We start from the raw sequence: 21,078 nt of genomic DNA, 5'->3' as shown, positions 1-21,078 counted from the left end.
TCACTTTAATAATTACCTACATGACTCTGTACCGGTACCCCCCTGTATATAGTCTCGTTATTGTTATTTTACAGCTGCTCTTTTATTACTTGTTACTTGTTACTCATGTTTTTTTGAAACTGCATTGTTGGTTAGAGGCTCGTAAGTAAGCATTTCACTGTAAGGTCTACACCTGTTGTATTCAGCATTTCACTGTAAGGTCTACACCTGTTCTATTCAGCATTTCACTGTAAGGTCTACACCTGTTCTATTCGGCGCATGTGACTAACACAATTTGATTTGATTTGATATATTCAATTTAACAACCATTTTGGTTGGAATCGTACCGTAATATTTTCTACTTATAATACAATTATTATACTGTAATAATAACCAGCAACATACACAGTTAATAAGTGGTTTACTAAAAAAAAGGTAGGCTTGAAAGGTCAAGCTGAAATGAATCAATCTCCACAATGATAAAAAATGTAATATCATCATGGCTGCCTCTCTCCTACATGAAGTTACGACATCCATTAAACCCTCTAGACTTAACATGCTATCATTTCATTAGAGATCATATACACTGAGTATACCAAACATTAGGAACACCTTCCTAATATTTATTTTCTATTTTATCCTCAGAACAGCCTCAGTTCTTTGGGGCTTTCAACATATCTACAAGGTGTTGAAAGCGTTGCACAGGGATGCTGGTGCATGTTGACTCCAATGCTTCCCAAAGTTGTGTCAAGTTGGCTGGATGTCGTTTGGGTGTTTGACCATTCTTGATACACATGGGAAACTGTCACTTTCCTGCCATGATCATGATAGGACCAAACAAAGTCTTAACACATGAGCGTCCTGACCCATATTCACTGTGATGATAAAGACATCAAAGCTGAAGTGTCTCAAATGTGCCAGATAGTTTGCCAGGGGTGGTGTGCTGGTGTGCAGGCAGTTGCCAAGAACCTTACTTATAGTCCTTTGCACTATAATGTTTTTTTTTATATATATACACTACCGTTCAAAAGTTTGGGGTCACTTAGAAATGTCCTTGTTTTTTTGTTTTTTTTTATAAAAGAATTGTCCATTAAAATAACATCAAATTGATCAGAAATACAGTGTAGACATTGTTAATGTTGTAAATTACTATTGTAGCTGGAAACGACAGATTTTTTTTAATGGAATATCTACATAGGCGTACAGAGGCCCATTATCAGCAACCGTCACTCCTGTGTTCCAATGGCACGTTGTGTTAGCTAATCCAAGTTAATCATTTTAAAAGGCTAATCGATCATTAGAAAACCCTTTTGCAATTATGTTAGCACAGCTGAAAACTGTTGTGCTAATTAAAGAAGCAATAAAACTGCATTCTTTAGACTAGTTGAGTATCTGGAGCATCAGCATTTGTGGGTTCGATTACAGGCTCAAAATGGACAGAAACAAAGACCTTTCTCCTGAAACTCGTCAGTCTATTCTTGTTCTGAGAAATGGCTATTCCATGTGAAAAATTGCCAAGAAACTGAAGATCTCGTACAACGCTGTGTACTACTCTCTTCACGGAACAGCGCAAACTGGCTCTAACCAGAATAGAAAGAGGAGTGGGAGGCCCCGGTGCATAACTGAGCAAGAGGACAAGTCCTCAACTGGCAGCTTCATTAAATAGTACCCGCAAAACACCAGTCTCAACATCAACAGTGAAGAGGCGACTCCGGGATGCTGGCCTTCTAGGCAGAGTTGCAAAGAAAAAGCCATGTCTCAGACTGGCCAATAAAAAGAAAAGATTAAGATGGGCAAAAACATTCACTGTCAGTTATTCACATAACCAGAACTACCCAGCGTTAGCTAGTTAGGTAAAACCTGGCACAGCTAAAAATGACTAAACTGGAAATGTAAAGCTAACTACCTATTAGCCAGGAGAAAGCTTAAAGTTGCTCACGTTCATTCTAACATATGAACGTTTATTAACATTCCTAGACTTCTTACTTGAACTTACTTTGTTGTTGCCATGAACAATTACTTTCCCCTGTGCGGTGAGAATTGATGGTGGTGCTGCTGCACAGGTCTTCTTTTCTCTCTCACACACTGTCCCACTGCTATTAACAACTGAGAGTAGAATGAAGTAGTCGTTTTTCTAAATAAATTCTCGCAAATGTATGTACAGTACCAGTCAAAAGTTTTGGAGACACCTAGTCATTCCAAGGTTTTTCTTTGTTTTTACTATTTTCTACATTGTAGTATATTAATAAAGACATCGAAACTATGAAATAACACATATGGAATCATGTAGTAACCAAAAAAGTGTTAAACAAATCAAAATATATTTTATATTTGAGATTCTTCAAAGTAGCCACCCTTTGCCTTGATGACAGCTTTGCACACTCTTGGCATTCTCTCAACCAGCTTCATGAGGTAGTCACCTGGAATGCCTTTCAATTAACAGTTGTGCCTTGGTAAAAGTTAATTTGTGGAATTTCTTTCCTTCTTAATGCGTTTGAGCCAATCAGTTGAGTCTGGACAAGGTAGGGGTGGTATACAGAAGATAACCCTATTTCTTAAATGACCAAGTCCATATTATGGCAAGAACAGCTCAAATAAGCAAAGAGAAATGACAGTCCATCATTACTTTAAGACATGAAGGTCAGTCAATGCGGAAAAGAACTTTGAAAGTTTCTTAAAGTTCAGTCGCAAAAACCATCAAGCTCTATAATGAAACTGGCTCTCATGAGGACCGCCACAGGAAAGGAAGACCAATTGCAGCCCAAATAAACTCTTCACAGAGTTCAAGTTTACAGACACATCTCAACATTAACTGTTCAGAGGAGACGGCGTGAATCAGGCCTTCATGGCCGAATTGCTGCAAAGAACCCACTACTGAAGGACACCAATAAGAGGAAGATACTTGCTTGGGCCAAGAAACACGAGCAATGGACATTAGACCGGTGGAAATCTGTCCTTTGGTCTGATGAGTCCAAATTTGAGATTTTTGGTTCTGACTGCTGTGTCTTTGTGAGACGCAGAGTAGGTGAATGGATGATCTCCGCATGTGTAGTTCCCATGTGAGGCATGGAGGAGGTGGTGTGATGGTGTGGGTGTGCTTTGCTGGTGACACTGTCTGTGATTTATTTAGAAGTCAAGGCACACTTACAAAGCATAGCAACCACATCGTTCTGCAGCGATACGCCATCCCATCTGGTTTGCGCTAATTGGGACTATCATTTGTTTTTCAACAGGACAATGACTCAAAACACACCTCCAGGATGTGTACAGGCCAAGAAGGAGAGTGATGGAGTGCAGCATCAAATGACCTGGCCTCCACAATCACCTGACCTCCACCCAATTGAGATGGTTTGGGATGAGTTGTACCACAGAGTGAAGGAAAAGCAGTCAACAAGTGCTCAGCATATGTGGGAACTTCTTTAAGACTGTTGGAAAAGCATTCCTCATGATGCTGGTTGAGAGAATGCCTAGAGTGTGCAAAGCTGTCATCAAAGGCAAAGGGTGGCACCTTTGAAGAATCTTTTTTGCTTACTGCAGGATTCCATATGTGTTATTTCATAGTTTTGATGTCTTCACTATTATTCTACATTGTTAAAAGCCTTGAATGAGTAGGTGTGTCCAAACTTTTGACTGGTACTGTATATACATATATACATTTTTAAATATATATCATTTTACGTGTCTCTAACATAGGGGGGTCTCCTATGCCCTTGATTCTAGTAATTTAACTTTAAGGGGCGTCACAGCAACTGACAAGGGTGTAAGACTCATTGAGTTCAATAGTTTAGCTAATGGATTTATTGTGCTCCCTTCACTGCTCTGCAACCAGGGGGATCGTGCTGTGTGTTCACACCATGGTGTCCCTCATAATGACTCAGCTTCATAGAGTCCCAGTCTCTCTCCCCTCCTTAACTAGCCCAGGAATCTGCCCTGTCACTGGGACAAAGGGAAGAATGGGGTCACCACAGACGGGGGACCTGTACCCAGTAAAATTCCCTCTAAACTAGGAGCAAATAGCCCCCTCTCCCCCTTGTCTCCCTCTTTTCCCCCTGACTCCCTTCTCTCTCGACCCCTCTTCCCCTCCCACCCCACCCCCAGCCTCATGGGTTGGACAGTGTACTACACTGTTAGAAAAAAGGGTTCCAAAAGGGTTCTTCGGCTGCCCCTGTAGGAGAACCGTTTTTGGTTCCAGGTAGAACTCTTTTCGGCCCCTCTGTGTAAAGGGTTCTACATGGAACCCAAAGGGTTCTACCTGGAACAAAAAGGGTTCTACCTGGAACCCAAAAGGGTTCTCCTATGGGTATGGCTGAAGGACCCTTTTAGGTTTAGATAGCAATACTTTTTTTCTAAAAGTGGACCTAAATAAATCTGTCTCTCTCTACCTCCCCCTGTCTCCCCCTGCCTCCCCCTGTCTCCCTCACCCGCCTGCCCATTGGGCCCTAGTAACTCTCTCCCTGAATAAGTCTTACCCCTCTCCCCTTTTTCTCCCTCTGCCTCTCCCCTACCCCAGCCCGTGGGTTGGACAGACAGTGGACCTCTGTAATTGAAGTGAAAGGAGGAATGTTAACAAGCTCAAATGTCATAGGCCCTACAAAAGCTGACATTTAAGATGATCCTTCCACACGCTGGACCCTCATGCTCCCCTCTGACAAAGCACACACAGAGAGGACACACACACGCACAGAAACAGAAATACTTCCATGAACAAACATGTTCACACTATACTTCTGAGGACTTTTTGAGGACCAACAATTGATTCCCATTCAAAACCTATTTTCCCCAGCCCCTAACCCTAACCTAAACCTAACCTTAACCCTAACCTTAACCTTAAACCTAAACCTAACCGCAACGCCTAACCCTAAACCTAACCACTAACCGTTAACTCTAATTCCAACCCTAACCCCAATTCTAACCCTAACCCTAAACCCAACCCCTAAGCCTAACATATAATGGTACTCACAAGTGTAGTAAAATGTGTACATACACACGCAGGCACCCACACACACACACACACACACACACACACACACACACACACACACACACACACACACACACACACACACACACACACACACACACACACACACACACACACACACACACACACACACACTTTACCAGTGAAAAGTCTTGTTGAGGAGGAGGATGCTGAGAGTTTGAGGGGGTTGCCGTGGCGATGGGAAATGCTAATTTCCTGTGCGTTGTCGGGGGAGATGGCAGTGAGAATGGAGAGTTTGCTGTAAACTCAGGTCCCCCACACTGCTGGGTGTGTGGGTGTGGGTGTGTGTGTGTGTGTGTATGCATGCTTGCTTCGTGTGTGCATGCTTGCTTGCATGAGTTTATTGCTTATGTGCATGTTTATTGTGTGTGTGTGTGTGTGTGTGTGTGGTGGTGATTGGCCTACCTCAACAAGAGCCCTTAGGAAAGGATACAGAGCTGTCATCACATCCCATTCTTTCCTCTCTCTCAGTTCTGTTCAGCATTTCCTGACAGCACATACACATCCACAGGAATTCAAGGTTGTGCAATTTAGTGGAATTTCCTGTCATCATTTGTTTGATTCTCTGGCCTTGGCTGACATCTCCCTCTTTGACCACCTGGACACCTGGGACTGTAGGAACACTACAGGACTGGCAAAACATAGACTCTGACACCTGGGACTGTAGGAACACTACAGGACTGGCAAAACATAGACTCTGATTCTGTTTCCCCTTTCTATTACCCCTTGCCCTCTTTTCCCAGAATACACATTCAGAGAAGAACCTCCAAGTCAGGTAAACAGGGGGGAACAGGCAAGGCATACACTATCCTATTTCTGGAGTATCTTACACTTGGTACCTTATGAGGAGTGTTAAAACACTGGAAAATAAGGGTTTTCACAGATCAGATACTGATTCGGATTGATAGTGGAAGTGAGTGTGGTTCTGGTTCCATTGATGTAAAGCCGGGACTTGTCTGTTGTTGTTGGAGATTCACATTACATTAATCTGCCAGGGATTCCAGTAGCAGTTTGGTTTTTACAGTTTCCCCCATTCTGTCTAGAAGTCTCCTGTGCTCCGATACCCTTTTATGAAATGCCAGCTCTCTTCCTGTCACGTTCGTCGTAGGAAGGAGACCAAGGTACAGCGTGGGTATCGTTCCACATCTTTTATTTTAATGTGAAACCTTGCAAGACAAACAATAAACTATAAACAAAACACAAACCGTGACGACAGAGGTGCTACACGCACTAACTCAAAATAATCTTCCACAAACACAGGTTGGATAAACAACTACTTAAATAGGATCCCCAATTAGAGACAACGATAACCAGCTGCCTCTAATTGGAGATCATACAAATACCCCAACATAGAAAAAAAGAAACTAGAACCAAACAACATAGAACTAAATAAACTAGATAAACCCCCCCAGTCACGCCCTGACCTACTCTACCATAGAAAATAAGTGCTCTCTATGGTCAGGATGTGACACTTCCTCAGTCTTTCCCACATTTGGACTAGTGCATGTGCTTCTCTTTTGTGTGTGTGTGTATGTTTGTGTGTGTGTGTGTGTGTGTGTGTGTGTGTGTGTGTGTGTGTGTGTGTGTGTGTGTGTGTGTGTGTGTGTGTGTGTGTGTGTGTGTGTGTGTGTGTGTGTGTGCGTGCATGTGCATGTGCATGTGCATGTTTGACGTGTCTGTGAGTGCATGCATGTATGTGTGTCTCAGAGTACAGACTGGTTATTGGGTAAAGAGTGTGTTTGTGTGTGAGGGGGCTGTGATGCGTTCCTATGGGAGGAGTTGTAGTGGGTAAGATGGGGAGGTCCCTTAATGACCTCAGTGTGTGTGTGTGTGAGTGAACCATGCTACGCTACCGCTAGCGCTACTGCTACCGCTAACATTACCACAGCAGACCAGAGGGAGGGAATTATGCTAAGCTAAAGCTAATGTCTACCACAGTAGAGCACTGGGAGGAAATGCCTCTAATACACAGGATTTCCCTAACATTAGCAGGGGCGCCGTTGGCAGCTAACATCAAACACTGGCTGGAGAAAACAGAGAACTGTCTCGTGTTTTATCTCCTTGAGCAGAGGTATGTTTATGATGTTATGTCTATGACAGCGAATATGCTGGAACATTGTGCCAAAATGTTTTTCAACCGGCGCACAATCGAAAACTCTCATCGTCACTGATACTAAGACAAAAGACAAAGTGTTAGGTGTATATCTGTATTAAACACCTGTGCCTAAACTATAAGACCCATGATTATGTAATAGTTGTAATTGCCCTAGTCGCTGTTGGCATCCCACAGACTAGGCTACCAAAGGGTTAAATTAGATGTGTGTAGCGGTTCTGTTCCAAGCTTTGCTTTAACATAACAACCCTCTAAAGGTCAGAAAGGAGTAATTCTGCATCATTCGTTCTCTCTCTTTATTTTCCTCTATTCTCCCCCCCTCTCTCGCTCTTTCTCTCTCTCTATCGCCCTCTCTCTCTCTTTATTTTCCTCTGTTCTCCAGACTATTGGCCTTTTAACCAGTCATAGACCAGCCAGGTGGTTGGCTCACTGACACAGACCTATCAGAGCCCAACCAAGCAGCTGATATATGGAAATAGGAAGGAATATTTTCCATCATGTAGATTCTAGAAGTACCACGTCAAAGGAAATGGATGTTTTCCGTTGTTGTAACTGCGTGCTGTTCACCTCTGAACTGGTTTTAGCTAATGTTGTTTTGATGATTCACAGATTTACTACATCATCAGTCGGTTGGCCTGTTTGTGTTTTGATAACCTCAATGAGTATATTTTTGACCATAATGTAGTTTTCTTACTTAGCACAGATTTTGCTGGTAATTCTTTGGACAGTGTTCATTTCACCGCTGTTTGACTGATGGCTATTCCCCCCAAACTGGCTGTAGTTATTCTCAGTGCGTCTCGTGTGTTGTTTTCTCCAGTAAAGTCCCAGACGACCCACCCCAGAGGAACCCAGAGACAGTTCTCTCACTCTGCTGCTGCAGACACATCAGCCTCCATGATCAATGGCAGGAGTCAGCTCAACACAGAGGTACACCACCTTACCATCATACTAACCTGATCATGAGGTACACCACCTTACCATCATACTAACCTGATCATGAGGTACACCACCTTACCATCATACTAACCTGATCATGAGGTACACCACCTTACCATCATACTAACCTGATCATGAGGTACACCACCTTACCATCATACTAACCTGATCATGAGGTACACCACCTTACCATCATACTAACCTGATCATGAGGTACACCACCTTACCATCATACTAACCTGATCATGAGGTACACCACCTTACCATCATACTAACCTGATCATGAGGTACACCACCTTACCATCATACTAATCTGATCATGAGGTACACCACCTTGAGTAGATACTTTTTTTTATCTATTTCTCTGTTGTTGCTTCTCCCCTCTCTCTCCATCTCTCTCTCTCTCTTTCTCTCTCTCTCTCTCTCTCTCTCTCTCTCTCTCTCTCTCTCTCTCTCTCTCTCTCTCTCTCAGGTGGATGACCTAAGGGCTAAGGTCAGTGTTGCTGGCATAAGGAGGGACAGCTCTGTGACTGTCAGCAGGGTGTGGGACTCTGTGTCCTCAGAGGCCCTGCTCCTACAGGCCACCTGCACCCCTCTACCTCCCTTGGGACTAGAGGAACAACAGTCCCCCTCCGTCTCTCCCTCTCCCTCACCTTCCCCTGCTGACCGAGCCCTCGCCCGACTCAACAGCAACTCCCACTCTTACCTAGCCAATCAGAAAGGGAGCCGGCCTCTGGAATCCCCTGACCTCAGGTATCAAACTCCGCCCATTCATCTGACCTCCTGTTACTCAAGACATTGGGTTTAATTTTTAGATCAAGAGAAGATAAAGGTGATTCTAGAGCGTTGAGATATCACATCAGCATTGTTGACTGAAAGAAACCAAAAGTGCTGTATCACAGTTGTGTGTTATTGTACTGCGATAATAAACAGAAGATTACATGTATTGTTTGCTCTTACCAGACCAAATATATTCAGTATGTTCTTATAGTGTGATGCTTTCTCTATATGGATGTTGTGGTGTGTTCAGGTAGTCTTGAACCCATACAGTTTCTGCTGTAGCCAATTGATCTACTTTTCCCATGCGCCATATATGACACACATTTTCATATTTCAGCTGTTGGTTTCAGCACTTAGAGTATGGATAGGAGGCGGCTGCAGTATATTGGGAGGGGCCTTAATGTGGACGTTTCCTCCTCTTTCTCTCCCTGACAGCCCCAGTCTGGTAGCTCTAGTGATGGACAGTGAGGAAGATGAGGAGGGGTTCCTGGTGAAGTCTTCCCTCTCTCCCATCTCTCCCCTGACCTCTGACCCTCGTAGCAGCGGGGACGACACCTCCCCAGACCTCACCTGCACACGCACACACTCCGCGTCCTCAGATGGCGACCCCACCATCGCAAAGGTACCAGGCTGAAGCCTTCTCCTCAACCCTCACACACAGAGACTCACCAATGTATTAGGGTCAATGTATTAGGGCCATTGTATTAGGGCCATTGTATTAGGGCCAATGTATTAGGGCCAATGTTTTAGGGACAATATATTAGGGACAATGTATTAGGGACAATGTATTAGGGACAATGTATTAGGGACAATGTATTAGGGACATTGAATTAGAGACATTGAATTTGAGACATTATATTAGGGGCAATGTATTAGGGAGAATGTATCAGGGACAATGTATTAGGGACATTGTATCAGGGACATTGTATCAGGGCCAATGTACAACAGATGTATCAGGGACATTGTATCAGGGACATTGTATCAGGGCCAATGTACAACAAATGTATCAGGGACATTGTATCAGGGCGTATGACCTGAGTGTTGTATTGTTGTATTGTTCCAGGAAATGAGCAATCAGGGGATCAGACACCGCTCCTACTCATACTCCTCCCCCAAGATCAGCCTGCTGCCCCCCCGCTTCTCCCGCAAAACCTTAGCCACGCCTGCGACCTCTGACCTCAGCCCAGGTTAGTGTCCGTGGTACCTTTTATATACAGTTAATAACCTCCCATTGAGAAACCATTACTGAGAACTTTATTACTTTGATTGGAATACAGTTGACAGTGTTTTCTCTGAGAACATGATTATATTGATAGTCCTTGTTCATCTTTGTATTTTTGGTTCTGTCCTTCCATGGCTGTGTTTACACAGGCAGCCCAATTCTGATCTTTTGCCCAATTATGGTCAAAAGATCAGAATTGGACTGCTTGTGTAAACGCAGCTTATATGACCTGGATTGACCTTATTTGAGCTAGTCTGTCTGTTTTCACTTGTTTGGTTTGTCATGGGAGTTTGAGTAGTACAGTAAGCAGTAGGCCCCTCCCTACCTTCAGGCTATGCTCAAACCCTACACCCCAACCTGAGCACTCCATTCCTCAGACCTCTGGTCTCTTGGCCCTCCCACCCCTACGGGTGGGCAGCTCCCACTCAGCCCAGTCCAAACTCTTCTCTGTCCTGGCACCCCAATGGTGGTACCAGCTTTTCCCACATAGCTATCTTAAGATGAATGCACTAACTGTAAGTGGCTCTGGATAAGAGCGTCTGCTGAATGACTAAAATGTCAAATGTAATGTGCTCTACGTAGCTGAGTTAACCTGCTCTCTGTGTTGTCACTAACTAACTGAAGCAACTTCAGTAGATAGTCAGCTACTGTTGGTAACTAACATGTAACCAATGTGACTATACCATAGTGTAGGTACATTTACTGTATAGTCACATCCAAAGCCGTATATACTGTATCTATCTATGTATGGCTCTGATTACATCCACGTCCTCCCTCTGTTCCTCTGAGTGGTCTAGCGAGTGCTATGTCCACTCTGCCCTGTAGATAACCTAGTGAGTGCTATGTCCACTCTGCCCTGTAGATAACCTAGTGAGTGCTATGTCCACTCTGCCCTGTAGATAACCTAGTGAGTGCTATGTCCACTCTGCCCTGTAGATAACCTAGTGAGTGCTATGTCCACTCTGCCCTGAAGATAACCTAGTGAGTGCTATGTCCACTCTGCCCTGTAGATAACCTAGTGAGTGCTATGTCCACTCTGCCCTGAAGATAACCTAGTGTGTGCTATGTCCACTTTGCCCTGTAGATGGTCTAGTGAGTGCTATGTCCACTTTGCCCTGTAGATGGTGTGAGCTTCAGGCCATCTCTCTGTCTAAATCTCTGTCTGTGCTCCACCCTGCTAGTAAGTCATGGCCAAAAGTTTTGAGAATGACTCAAATTTTAATTTTCACAAAGTCTGCTTCCTCAGTTTGTATGATGGCAATTTGCATATACTCCAGAATGTTATGAAGAGTGATCAGATGAATTGCAATGAATTGCAAGGTCCCTCTTTGCCATGCAAATGAACTGAATCCCCCAAGAACATTTCCGCTGCATTTCAGCCCTACCACAAAAGGACCAGCTGACATCATGCCAGTGTTTCTCTCATTAACACAGGTGTGAGTGTTGACAAGGACAAGGCTGGAGATCACTCTGTCATGCTGATTGAGTTCGAATAACAGACTGGAAGCTTCAAAAGGAGGGTGGTGCTTGGAATCATTGTTCTTTCTCTGTCAACCATGGTTACCTGCAAGGAAACACATGCCGTCATCATTGCTTTGCACAAAAAGGGCTTCACAGGCAAGGATATTGCTGCCAGTAAGATTGCACCTAAATCAACCATTTATCGGGTCATCAAGAACTTCAAGGAGAGCGGTTCAGTTGTTGTGAAGAAGGCATCAGGGCGCCCAAGAAAGTCCAGCAAGCGCCAGGACCACCTCTTAAAGTTGATTCAGCTGCGGGATCAGGGCACCACCAGTACAGAGCTTGCTCAGAAATGGCAGCAGGCAGGTGTGATTACATCTGCACGCACAGTGAGGCAAAGACTTTTGGAGGATGGCCTGGTGTCAAGAAGGGCAGCAAAGAAGCCACTTTTCTCCAGGAAAAACATCAGGGACAGACTGATATTCTGCAAAAGGTACAGGGATTGGACTGCTGAGGACTTGGGTAAAGTCATTTTCTCTGATGAATCCCCTTTCCGATTGTTTGGGGCATCCGGAAAAATGCTTGTCCGGAGAAGACAAGGTAAGCGCTACCATCAGTCCTGTGTCAGGCCAACAGTAAAGCATCCTGAGACCATTCATGTGCGGGGTTGCTTCTCAGCCAAGGGAGTGGGCTCACTCACAATTTTGCCTAAGAACACAGCCATGAATAAAGAATGGTACCAACACATCCTCCGAGAGCAACTTCTCCTAACCATTCAGGAACAGTTTGGTGACGAACAATGCCTTTTCCAGCATGATGGAGCACCTTGCCATAAGGCAAAAGTGATAACTAAGTGGCTCGGGGAACAAACATCGATATTTTGGGTTCATGGCCAGGAAACTCCCCAGACCTTAATCCCATTGAGTACTTGTGGGTCAATCCTCAAGAGGCGGGTAACAAACAAAACCCCACAAATTCTGACAAACTCCAAGTGTTGATTATGCAAGAATGGGCTGCCATCAGTCAGGATGTGGCCCAGAAGTTAATTGACAGCATGCCAGGGCGGATTGCAGAGGTCTTGAAAAAGAAGGGTCAACACTGCAAATATTGACTCTTTGCATCAACTTCATGTAATTGTCAATAAAAGCCTTTGACACTTATGAAATGCTTGTAATTATACTTCAGTATTCCATAGTAACGTCTAACAAAAATATCTAAAGACACTGAAGCAGCAAACTTTGTGGAAATTAATATTTGTGTCATTCTCAAAACTTTTGTTCACAACTGTATAGCTTGCCTTAGAGCCTCTAGCTTCCAAAACTCACACTGTGCTAACACCAGGCCTGGCAGGCATGTGGCTACTGTGTGTGTCCAACGTGCAGGTACATGTGTATGTAAGTCTGCTTGTATGTCAAAAATCTAATAAAATTGTATTTGTCACATGCTAACATGTGGGAGCTATATACAGGGAGTAGAAATGACAGGGAGTAGAAATGAACATGGCTATAAACAGGGAGTAAAAATGAACATGGCTATATACAGGGAGTAGAAATTAACATGGCTATATACAGGGAGTAGAAATTAACATGGCTATATACAGGGAGTAGAAATTAACATGGCTATATACAGGGAGCAGAAATTAACATGGCTATATACAGGGAGTAGAAATGAACATGGCTATATACAGGGAGTAGAAATGAACATGGCTATATACAGGGAGTAGAAATGAACATGGCTATATACAGGGAGTAGAAATGAACATGGCTATATACAGGGAGTAGAAATGAACATGGCTATATACAGGGAGTAGAAAATGAACATGGCTATATACAGGGAGTAGAAATGAACATGGCTATATACAGGGAGTAGAAATGAACATGGCTATATACAGGGAGTAGAAATGAACATGGCTATATACAGGGAGTAGAAATGAACATGGCTATATACAGGGAGTAGAAAGCCAGTATGAGGGTTTGTGCTCAAGCTAGAATGAAAGACGGACTGTGCGTGGAGAGAAAATATCAATAGAGTTCAAAAAGTACTCGCACTCAAAACCATGAAGGGGAATAACCCATGCAGGGAGAACCAGCAGTCGATTTGCAGGGGTACCAGGTCATTTTTTACATTTATTTTACCTTCATTTAACTAGGCAAGTCAGTTAAAAACAAATTCTCATTTACGGCCTACAAACAGTGGGTTAACTGCCTTGTTCAGGGGCAGAACGACAGATTTGTACCTTGTCAGCTCAGGGATTTGATCTTGCAACCTTTCGGTTACTAGTCCAACGCTCTAACCACTAGGCTACGCTGCCGCCAATTGATCTAGCAGGATAGATAATAGACAGTAGCAGCAGTCGATGTGCAGGGGTACCAGGTAATTGATCTAGCAGGATAGATAATAGACAGTAGCAGCAGTCGATGTGCAGGGGTACCAGGTAATTGATCTAGCAGGATAGATAATAGACAGTAGCAGCAGTCGATGTGCAGGGGTACCAGGTAATTGATCTAGCAGGATAGATAATAGACAGTAGCAGCAGTCGATGTGCAGGGGTACCAGGTAATTGATCTAGCAGGATAGATAATAGACAGTAGCAGCAGTCGATGTGCAGGGGTACCAGGTAATTGATCTAGCAGGATAGATAATAGACAATAGCATATGTGGTGAGTGTGAAAGTGTCATATATAAGTCATACGTATCATATGTCATATGTCAGTGTATATGTGAGGGTGTGGGCTTGGGTAAGTGCATTGTCTGGTTTGGCTACCCTGCCCAATCACAGTGCAACCTCAGCATTGCAGCATTCCATGATGACATCATCGAAGACACCCTGGGCTGAGGGGGGGGATCTGCACATCTATATCTGATCTGACTTGATTGTGTTGATTGGTTTTCATAGATAATGTTGCTCACGCTGTTTACTTTCACACAGAGGGTTCATGTTTCAGCTGTCTTGTCCTCCACAGAACAGAGAACATTCAGTCTATCAGAGCAGCCTCTCGAAAAAAGGTATGTATCCATTGACCTAACGTGTCTGTCTAAAGTGTGTTTGACATTCTTACAGTTTCATACAGTTTCCCCCTAATTCCCAGGCTCTCCAGCCCTCACAATGACTTCTTGGTTGGTTGCTGGGCGACCAAGGGCTCTCTCTCTGTTGTGGAGTTCCTGGTTCTCTTTATATCAAGACCGTGTTTTGTTTGTTTAACTCCAGGCTTGTCTGTTACCATGCCAAGGCTTGCAGCATTGTTTTAACCCTGTTTCACAGGTGGTGAGGTGACGCATATATATTCCAAAAGCTTTAAGCCACCCTTTATCAGTAACCAAAGTGTTGTTGTAGACTAAACTGTAAGCCCATTGTGCTCAGAAAATGTTTATTTGTCAATGAACATTTTGTCCAGAGCAATTTTAAAATACAGGGCCTGTCCTCAGATGAAGTCAGGCTAATGCTCTGTAACTTTGTGACACAATGAGTGTAAAAAGATTTACTGTATAGTATCCTTTCAATGAATAGCTCCAACACAAGAGAGACAGACTAGGAAAAGGGAACCTCTTTACTTCCTGTTCACTATGTCCTTCATTGGGATGAGATGCTTCCAGGAACCATGCCAACTGCCTTTGTCCTCTTCCTCCATTCATCTGTTGAAATGTCCTGAACACATAGTCAGTCAAAGCTCTATAGCTCCCTCTAGAGTATGTCAGTGTGTACCAGACCTGTGTGTGTGTTAGTGTATGTCAGAGCTGTGTGTGTGTGAGTGTGCGTGTGTTTGTGCGTGTGAGTGTGTGTGTGTTTATGTACTGTATGTATCAGAGCTGTGTGTGTAATGTGTGTGTGTAATGTGTCCCTAGGGAGTTAAGGTTTCGTAAGCGTGCCCAGTCTGCAGACGAGTCCCTTCAACACCTCACCCTCTCAGAGTTCCTCAAAGAGTACGTGGGCATCGCCCCCTTCTGGGCTGGCAGCCCTGGCCCTTCCTTTCCACTGGGCAGATAGCCCAATAGCCTCTAACCCTATAGTAACTCCCCTGATCTGGATGCTGGCCCTCTAGACATTAACCCTATAGTAACTACCCTGATCTGGATGCTGGCCCTCTAGATATTAACCCTATAGTAACTCCCCTGATCTGGATGCTGGCCCTCTAGACATTAACCCTATAGTAACTTCCCTGATCTGGATGCTGGCCCTCTAGATATTAACCCTATAGTAACTTCCCTGATCTGGATGCTGGCCCTCTAGATATTAACCCTACAGTAACTTCCCTGATCTGGATGCTGGCCCTCTAGACATTAACCCTATAGTAACTTCCCTGATCTGGATGCTGGCCCTCTAGATATTAACCCTATAGTAACTTCCCTGATCTTGATGCTGGCCCTCTAGACATTAACTCTACAGTAACTTCCCTGATCTGGAAGCTAGCCCTCTAGCCTCCTAGCTCCAGCCTCAGTGTAACCTCTTCATGCCAACCCTTTTAACCCTAGAGGTCCCATGTGTGCATCCTGACATCTAACCTCTACATTTGTGCCCACAATGCACTCTGCCTAGCATGGCATCACCAATAACGTTCAGAGATTACACTTGTATGTTGTTGATGTAAATGAATTAACCATGATTGATTAGCGCACGTGTGCTGCACGTGTCTCTAACTACTACTGTGTAACCCATTCTTAACTCACATTGATCTTTCATTGAACTTTGACCTCTCAGGTATACGTGGCCTATCCTCCCATTATCTGGAATCACACAGAAGATTCTATTGGACCTGACTTGTTTTTGTATTGATTCTGTTGTAAACATCTATGGCTTTGTGTTGCATGTGTTCTAGCTGTATACTTGATCCAGCCTGGTATGACAGTCACTGACCGATTGACCTACTAACCAAATACCATGTTTACTGGTATTATTAGTATTACTAGTATTATTAGTATTATTAGTAGTACTATTATTAGTAGTACTATTATTATTAGTATTATCATTATTATTAGTATTATCAAAATTATTTGTATTGCTAGTATTAGTAGCATTACTAGTATGCTTTCATAAGTTGTGTGCTGTGTTTTCTACCATTTTGTTTCCTTGTTGATGAAAAGGATGACAGTCACGGTACTACTATTAGTAAGGACTATATGTAATATTTCATTTGCTGTTGGTCAGCAAAGATCACCAGGCAGAAAGAAAAATAGATCAGCAAACAGGACTCTAGTTTATACAGTTTATACAACCCAACATTTGTCACGTTTGATGAGGATTTGACTTTTCTAAACCTACAAGTCTATGACGCTAACCCAATTGTTTCTGAACAGAATTGAAGAGGAGGAGTGGGACAAGTACAACATCCCCTCCAAGGTGGAGTCAGAGAAATACAAAGTGATTCGTACCTTCAGCTTCCTCAAGAGCAGGATGTCCACCACTCGCAACAAGAACAAGGTGAGACACTATATACAGTGCCTTGCAAAAGTATCCTATTTTGCTGCATTACAACCTGTAATTTAAATGGATTTTTATTTGGATTTCATGTTATGGACATACACAAAATAGTCCAAATTGGGGAAGTGAAATGGAAAAAATAACTTGTTTCAAAAAATTAAACAACAAAAAAAAGGAAAAGTGGTGCATGCATATGTATTCACCCCCTTTGCTATGAAGCCCCTAAATAAGATCTGATGCAACCAATTACCTTCAGAAGTCACATAATTAGTTAAATAAAGTCCACCTGTGTTCAATCTAAGTGTCACATGATCTGTCACATGATCTCAGTACATATACACCTGTTCTTAAAGGCCCCAAAGTCTGCAACACCACTAAGCAAGGGCACCACCAAGCAAGTGGCACCATGAAGACCAAGGAGCTCTCCAAACAGGTCAGGGACAAAGTTGTGGAGAAGTACAGATCAGGGTTGGGTTATAAAAAAATATCCAAACTTTGAACATCCCACAGAGCACCATTAAAGCCATTATTAAAAATGGAAAGAATATGGCACCACAACAAACCTGCCAAGAGATGGCCACCCACCAAAACCCACCCTCCATGAATGCAAGGAGGTCATTCATCAGAGAGGCAACAAAGAGACCAAAGACAACCCTGAAGGAGCTGCAAAGCTCCACAGCGGAGATTGGAGTATCTGTCCATAGGACCACTTTAAGCCGTACACTCCACAGAGCTGGGCTTTATGGAAGAGTGGCAAAAAAGCCATTGCTTAAAGAATAAAATAAGCAAACACGTTTGGTGTTCGCCAAAAGGCATGTGGGAGACTCCCCAAACATATGGAAGAAGTTACTCTGGTCAGATGAGACTAAAAATGAGCTTCTTGACCATCAAGGAAAATGCTATGTCTGGCGCAAACCCAACACCTCTCATCACCCCGAGAACACTATCCCCACAGTGAAGCATGGTGGTGGCAGCATCATGCAGTGGGGATGGCCCTAAATACGGGGAAATTCTTGAGGGAAACCTGTTTCAGTCTTCCAGAGATTTGAGACAGGGATGGAGGTTCACCTTCCAGCAGGACAATGACCCTAAGCATACTGCTTAAGCAACACTCGAGTGGTTTAAGGGGAAACATTTAAATGTCTTGGAATGGCCTAGTCAAAGCCCAGACCTCAATCCAATTGAGAATCTGTGGTATGACTTAAAGATTGCTGTACACCAGCGGAACCCATCCAACTTGAAGGAGCTGGAGCAGTTTTGCCTTGAAGAATGGGCAAAAATCCCAGTGGCTAGATGTGCCAAGCTTATAGAGACATACCCCAAGAGTCTTGCAGCTGTAATTTCTGCAAAAGGTGGCTCTACAAAGTATTGACTTTGGGGGGGTGAATAGTTATGCACGCTCAAGTTTTCAGTTTTTTTGTCTTATTTATTGTTTGTTTCACAAAAATCCATTTTAATTACAGGTTGTAAGGCAACAAAATAGGAAAAATGTTAAGGTTTACTTTCGCAAGCCACTGTAGGCCTGTCAGATAATGTAATTACAGACAGAGTGTACACACTGACTGAGTCACATGTAATCTATACCTCAGTCTAGACCTAATATAATCTATACCTCAGTCTAGACCTAATATAATCTACACCTCAGTCTAGACCTAATATAATCTACACCTCAGTCTAGACCTAATTTAGTCTACAGCTGTGAGGACTGCGTGACACACCCAGAAAGTGCCGTAAAACTGATGCCATTGAGTGTCAGTTATCATGCTGCTATTATCACTTAATTTTCTGATACAAAAGCCCATTATCATGAGAATTTTCATCCTTGAAAAGTGCTATATAAATAGCATGTATTATTATTATATTATTATTGTTATCTTCCCAACTGTTCTCCTTAGTATTCACCTCAGGGTCTGTTCTTCAAATGATGACAAAGAGCAGGAAATGTTTGGGGAAATAACATTGACCCAAAACACCATTAAAACACTGTAGGTTCTTTCCTTTCAATCATCAACCCTTTGTTGGTGATCAGCATGTGGAAACACCCCCCCCCATTTCCGTCACAGTGGACTTTAAAATGGGCGGAAATAAGGCTTGGATCATTCACATGTAACTGATTCAATTGGAGTCAGAGTACGTGTGGTTACTTATAGGCTAGCCAGACCACAGTATCAGTAACCTGACTGATAGTGCTTAAGGCAGTCAGTGTTTTCTATGCTTTGACGGATTGTTTCTGAAAGGGTTTGGATGTAGTTACAGTATAAGGGTGTGTGTTAACTAGCCTATCCATGCCTCTGATGTTCACCCCTGGGAATCTACCCTGGTTCTCCAAGGGAAAGGGGAAGGAGAAGGAGAGAGAGAAGGGGAAGGAGAAGGAGAGAGAGAAGGAAGGGAAAGACAAGGACAAACAGCAGAATGGACATCGTTTCTCCACGGGTTCCTGTGCTGGTTCCACCGTCTGTCTGGTCTGTGACAAACCTGCTACTGGCAAGGACCTTCTGCACTGCTCCTGTAAGTAATCAGCAGTCACCGTTTACTCATTAGTCATGTATCAGTCAAATCAATCAATGTGTCCCGCAATGCTATAAACATACAAGATATCTCAGTGATCTGCAACTCTGTCACAGAGAATAAAAAACATCAGATATATTTATTGGAAATGTAGCAAGACATATCTCAAGATAAATAAAGTGTATATGTATTCATAGGCTTTCTTTGCATTCAACATAGAGACCAAATAGTTTATGATTGCAAAGATCCACATTTTAGGGGAAGATATCAGAATTCCAATTCATTCATTCATGTAGTTATTCTATTTCCATCCTGGTGGTTGATATCTCTATATATGGAAATATCCCTCTCTCCCTCAGGTTGTACAGTCATGGTCCATAAGGGTTGTAAGGACTCTGCTCCCCCATGTCTAAAGGTGAGTTCCAGCCTGTGTGTGTGTGTATGTGTGTGTGTGAAACTCTTCCCCACAACCACACACATAAACATTGGGGTGTGTTAATGGTAAACTAGTCCAGTGACACATCTACTCATCTCTCTTTGTTGAACGAAGAGATCTAGTTGGAATGTTTAATTCCCGGTTGTCCTAATAGACTCCTTTTTGTTTTAAAACTACAGAAACTTCAGGATAAGTATGCAGTTACTATGGTGAAGAACCGAACAGCATCCCTCCCACAGAGTGAGTTTTACATCACACAGTCCAAAGGTCATTGATGTCATGGCTTGTTGTTGTCATCCCAGGAAGCAGTCAGAGGAAGGAATCCTGAAACAATAACATTCCTCTCTCTTCTCCTCTCCTCTCTTCTCCTCTCTCTCCTCTACTTCCTCTCTCTACTTTCCTCTACACTCCTCTACTTTCCCCTACTTTCCTCTCCTCTCCTCTCCTCTCCTCTCCTCTCCTCTCCTCTCCTCTCCTCTCCTCTCCTCTCCTCTCCTCTCCTCTCCTCTCCTCTCCTCTCCTCTCCTCTCCTCTCCTCTCCTCTCCTCTCCTCTCCTCTCCACCCCTCCCTCATCCAGACTTCACAGTGCGAGACAGTCCCTCTCCATGTCCGATCTCCACCTCAGCCTCTCTACCTATGATGAGCCAGAGGGACAAGAGGGAAACAGCCTCCCTCCCCAACCCCCTCTCCAAGAGTGTCCCTTCTGCCACAGACAGGTCAGCTCAGCATCTCTCTCTCTCGATCTATCTCTCTCTCTCAAATCAATTCAAAAGGCTTTATACACATACATTCCCAAAGCAAACATATAGACACATATCAAATCATTGATGACGCAGATAGATAATAATAGGAAAAATAATAATACTCAATTAGTAATAACAATTAACAGGACCATACAGTAAGAAATGAATGAGGACAATAATGAATGCAATGTAAGTCGCTCTGGATAAGAGCGTCTGCTAAATGACTTAAATGTAAATGTAAATGTTATTATTCTGGTTTGTCATTCCACCGGCATTCCACCGGGTGTGTGGGAAACATGGGAAACATGTTTACATTGCCAAAGCAAGTGAAATATTTTTAACAGTAAATATTGCATTTAAAAAGGTTTCAAAAAGATAAAGACATTTCAAGTGTTATATTATCAGCTATGTACAGTGTTTTAGCAATGTGCAAATAGTTGTAGTATGAATAGTAGGGGATCAATATTGTTGTTATTTACGG

At 43.2% G+C, this 21,078-nt stretch overlaps 1 protein-coding gene across 2 annotated transcripts in view; it reads left to right on the top strand.

Moving 5' to 3' along the window:
* LOC106568988 (rho guanine nucleotide exchange factor 28) overlaps positions 1 to 21,078 on the top strand; it is a 108,509-nt gene that overhangs the window by 51,596 nt on the left and 35,835 nt on the right. For both annotated transcript variants that reach the window (XM_045692531.1, XM_045692539.1), the window contains exons 10-19: positions 7,912 to 8,021; positions 8,503 to 8,783; positions 9,246 to 9,432; positions 9,874 to 9,997; positions 14,457 to 14,499; positions 16,786 to 16,909; positions 19,240 to 19,417; positions 19,777 to 19,832; positions 20,033 to 20,093; positions 20,432 to 20,570. In XM_045692531.1, the coding sequence (XP_045548487.1) occupies positions 7,912 to 8,021; positions 8,503 to 8,783; positions 9,246 to 9,432; positions 9,874 to 9,997; positions 14,457 to 14,499; positions 16,786 to 16,909; positions 19,240 to 19,417; positions 19,777 to 19,832; positions 20,033 to 20,093; positions 20,432 to 20,570 (1,303 nt within the window). The remainder of the gene's footprint in view (positions 1 to 7,911; positions 8,022 to 8,502; positions 8,784 to 9,245; positions 9,433 to 9,873; positions 9,998 to 14,456; positions 14,500 to 16,785; positions 16,910 to 19,239; positions 19,418 to 19,776; positions 19,833 to 20,032; positions 20,094 to 20,431; positions 20,571 to 21,078) is intronic.

The sequence above is a fragment of the Salmo salar genome, chromosome ssa01, assembly GCF_905237065.1.
Source record: "Salmo salar chromosome ssa01, Ssal_v3.1, whole genome shotgun sequence".
NCBI classification, from domain to species: Eukaryota; Metazoa; Chordata; class Actinopteri; order Salmoniformes; family Salmonidae; genus Salmo; species Salmo salar.
This window is presented reverse-complemented; position numbering and strand designations above follow the sequence as displayed.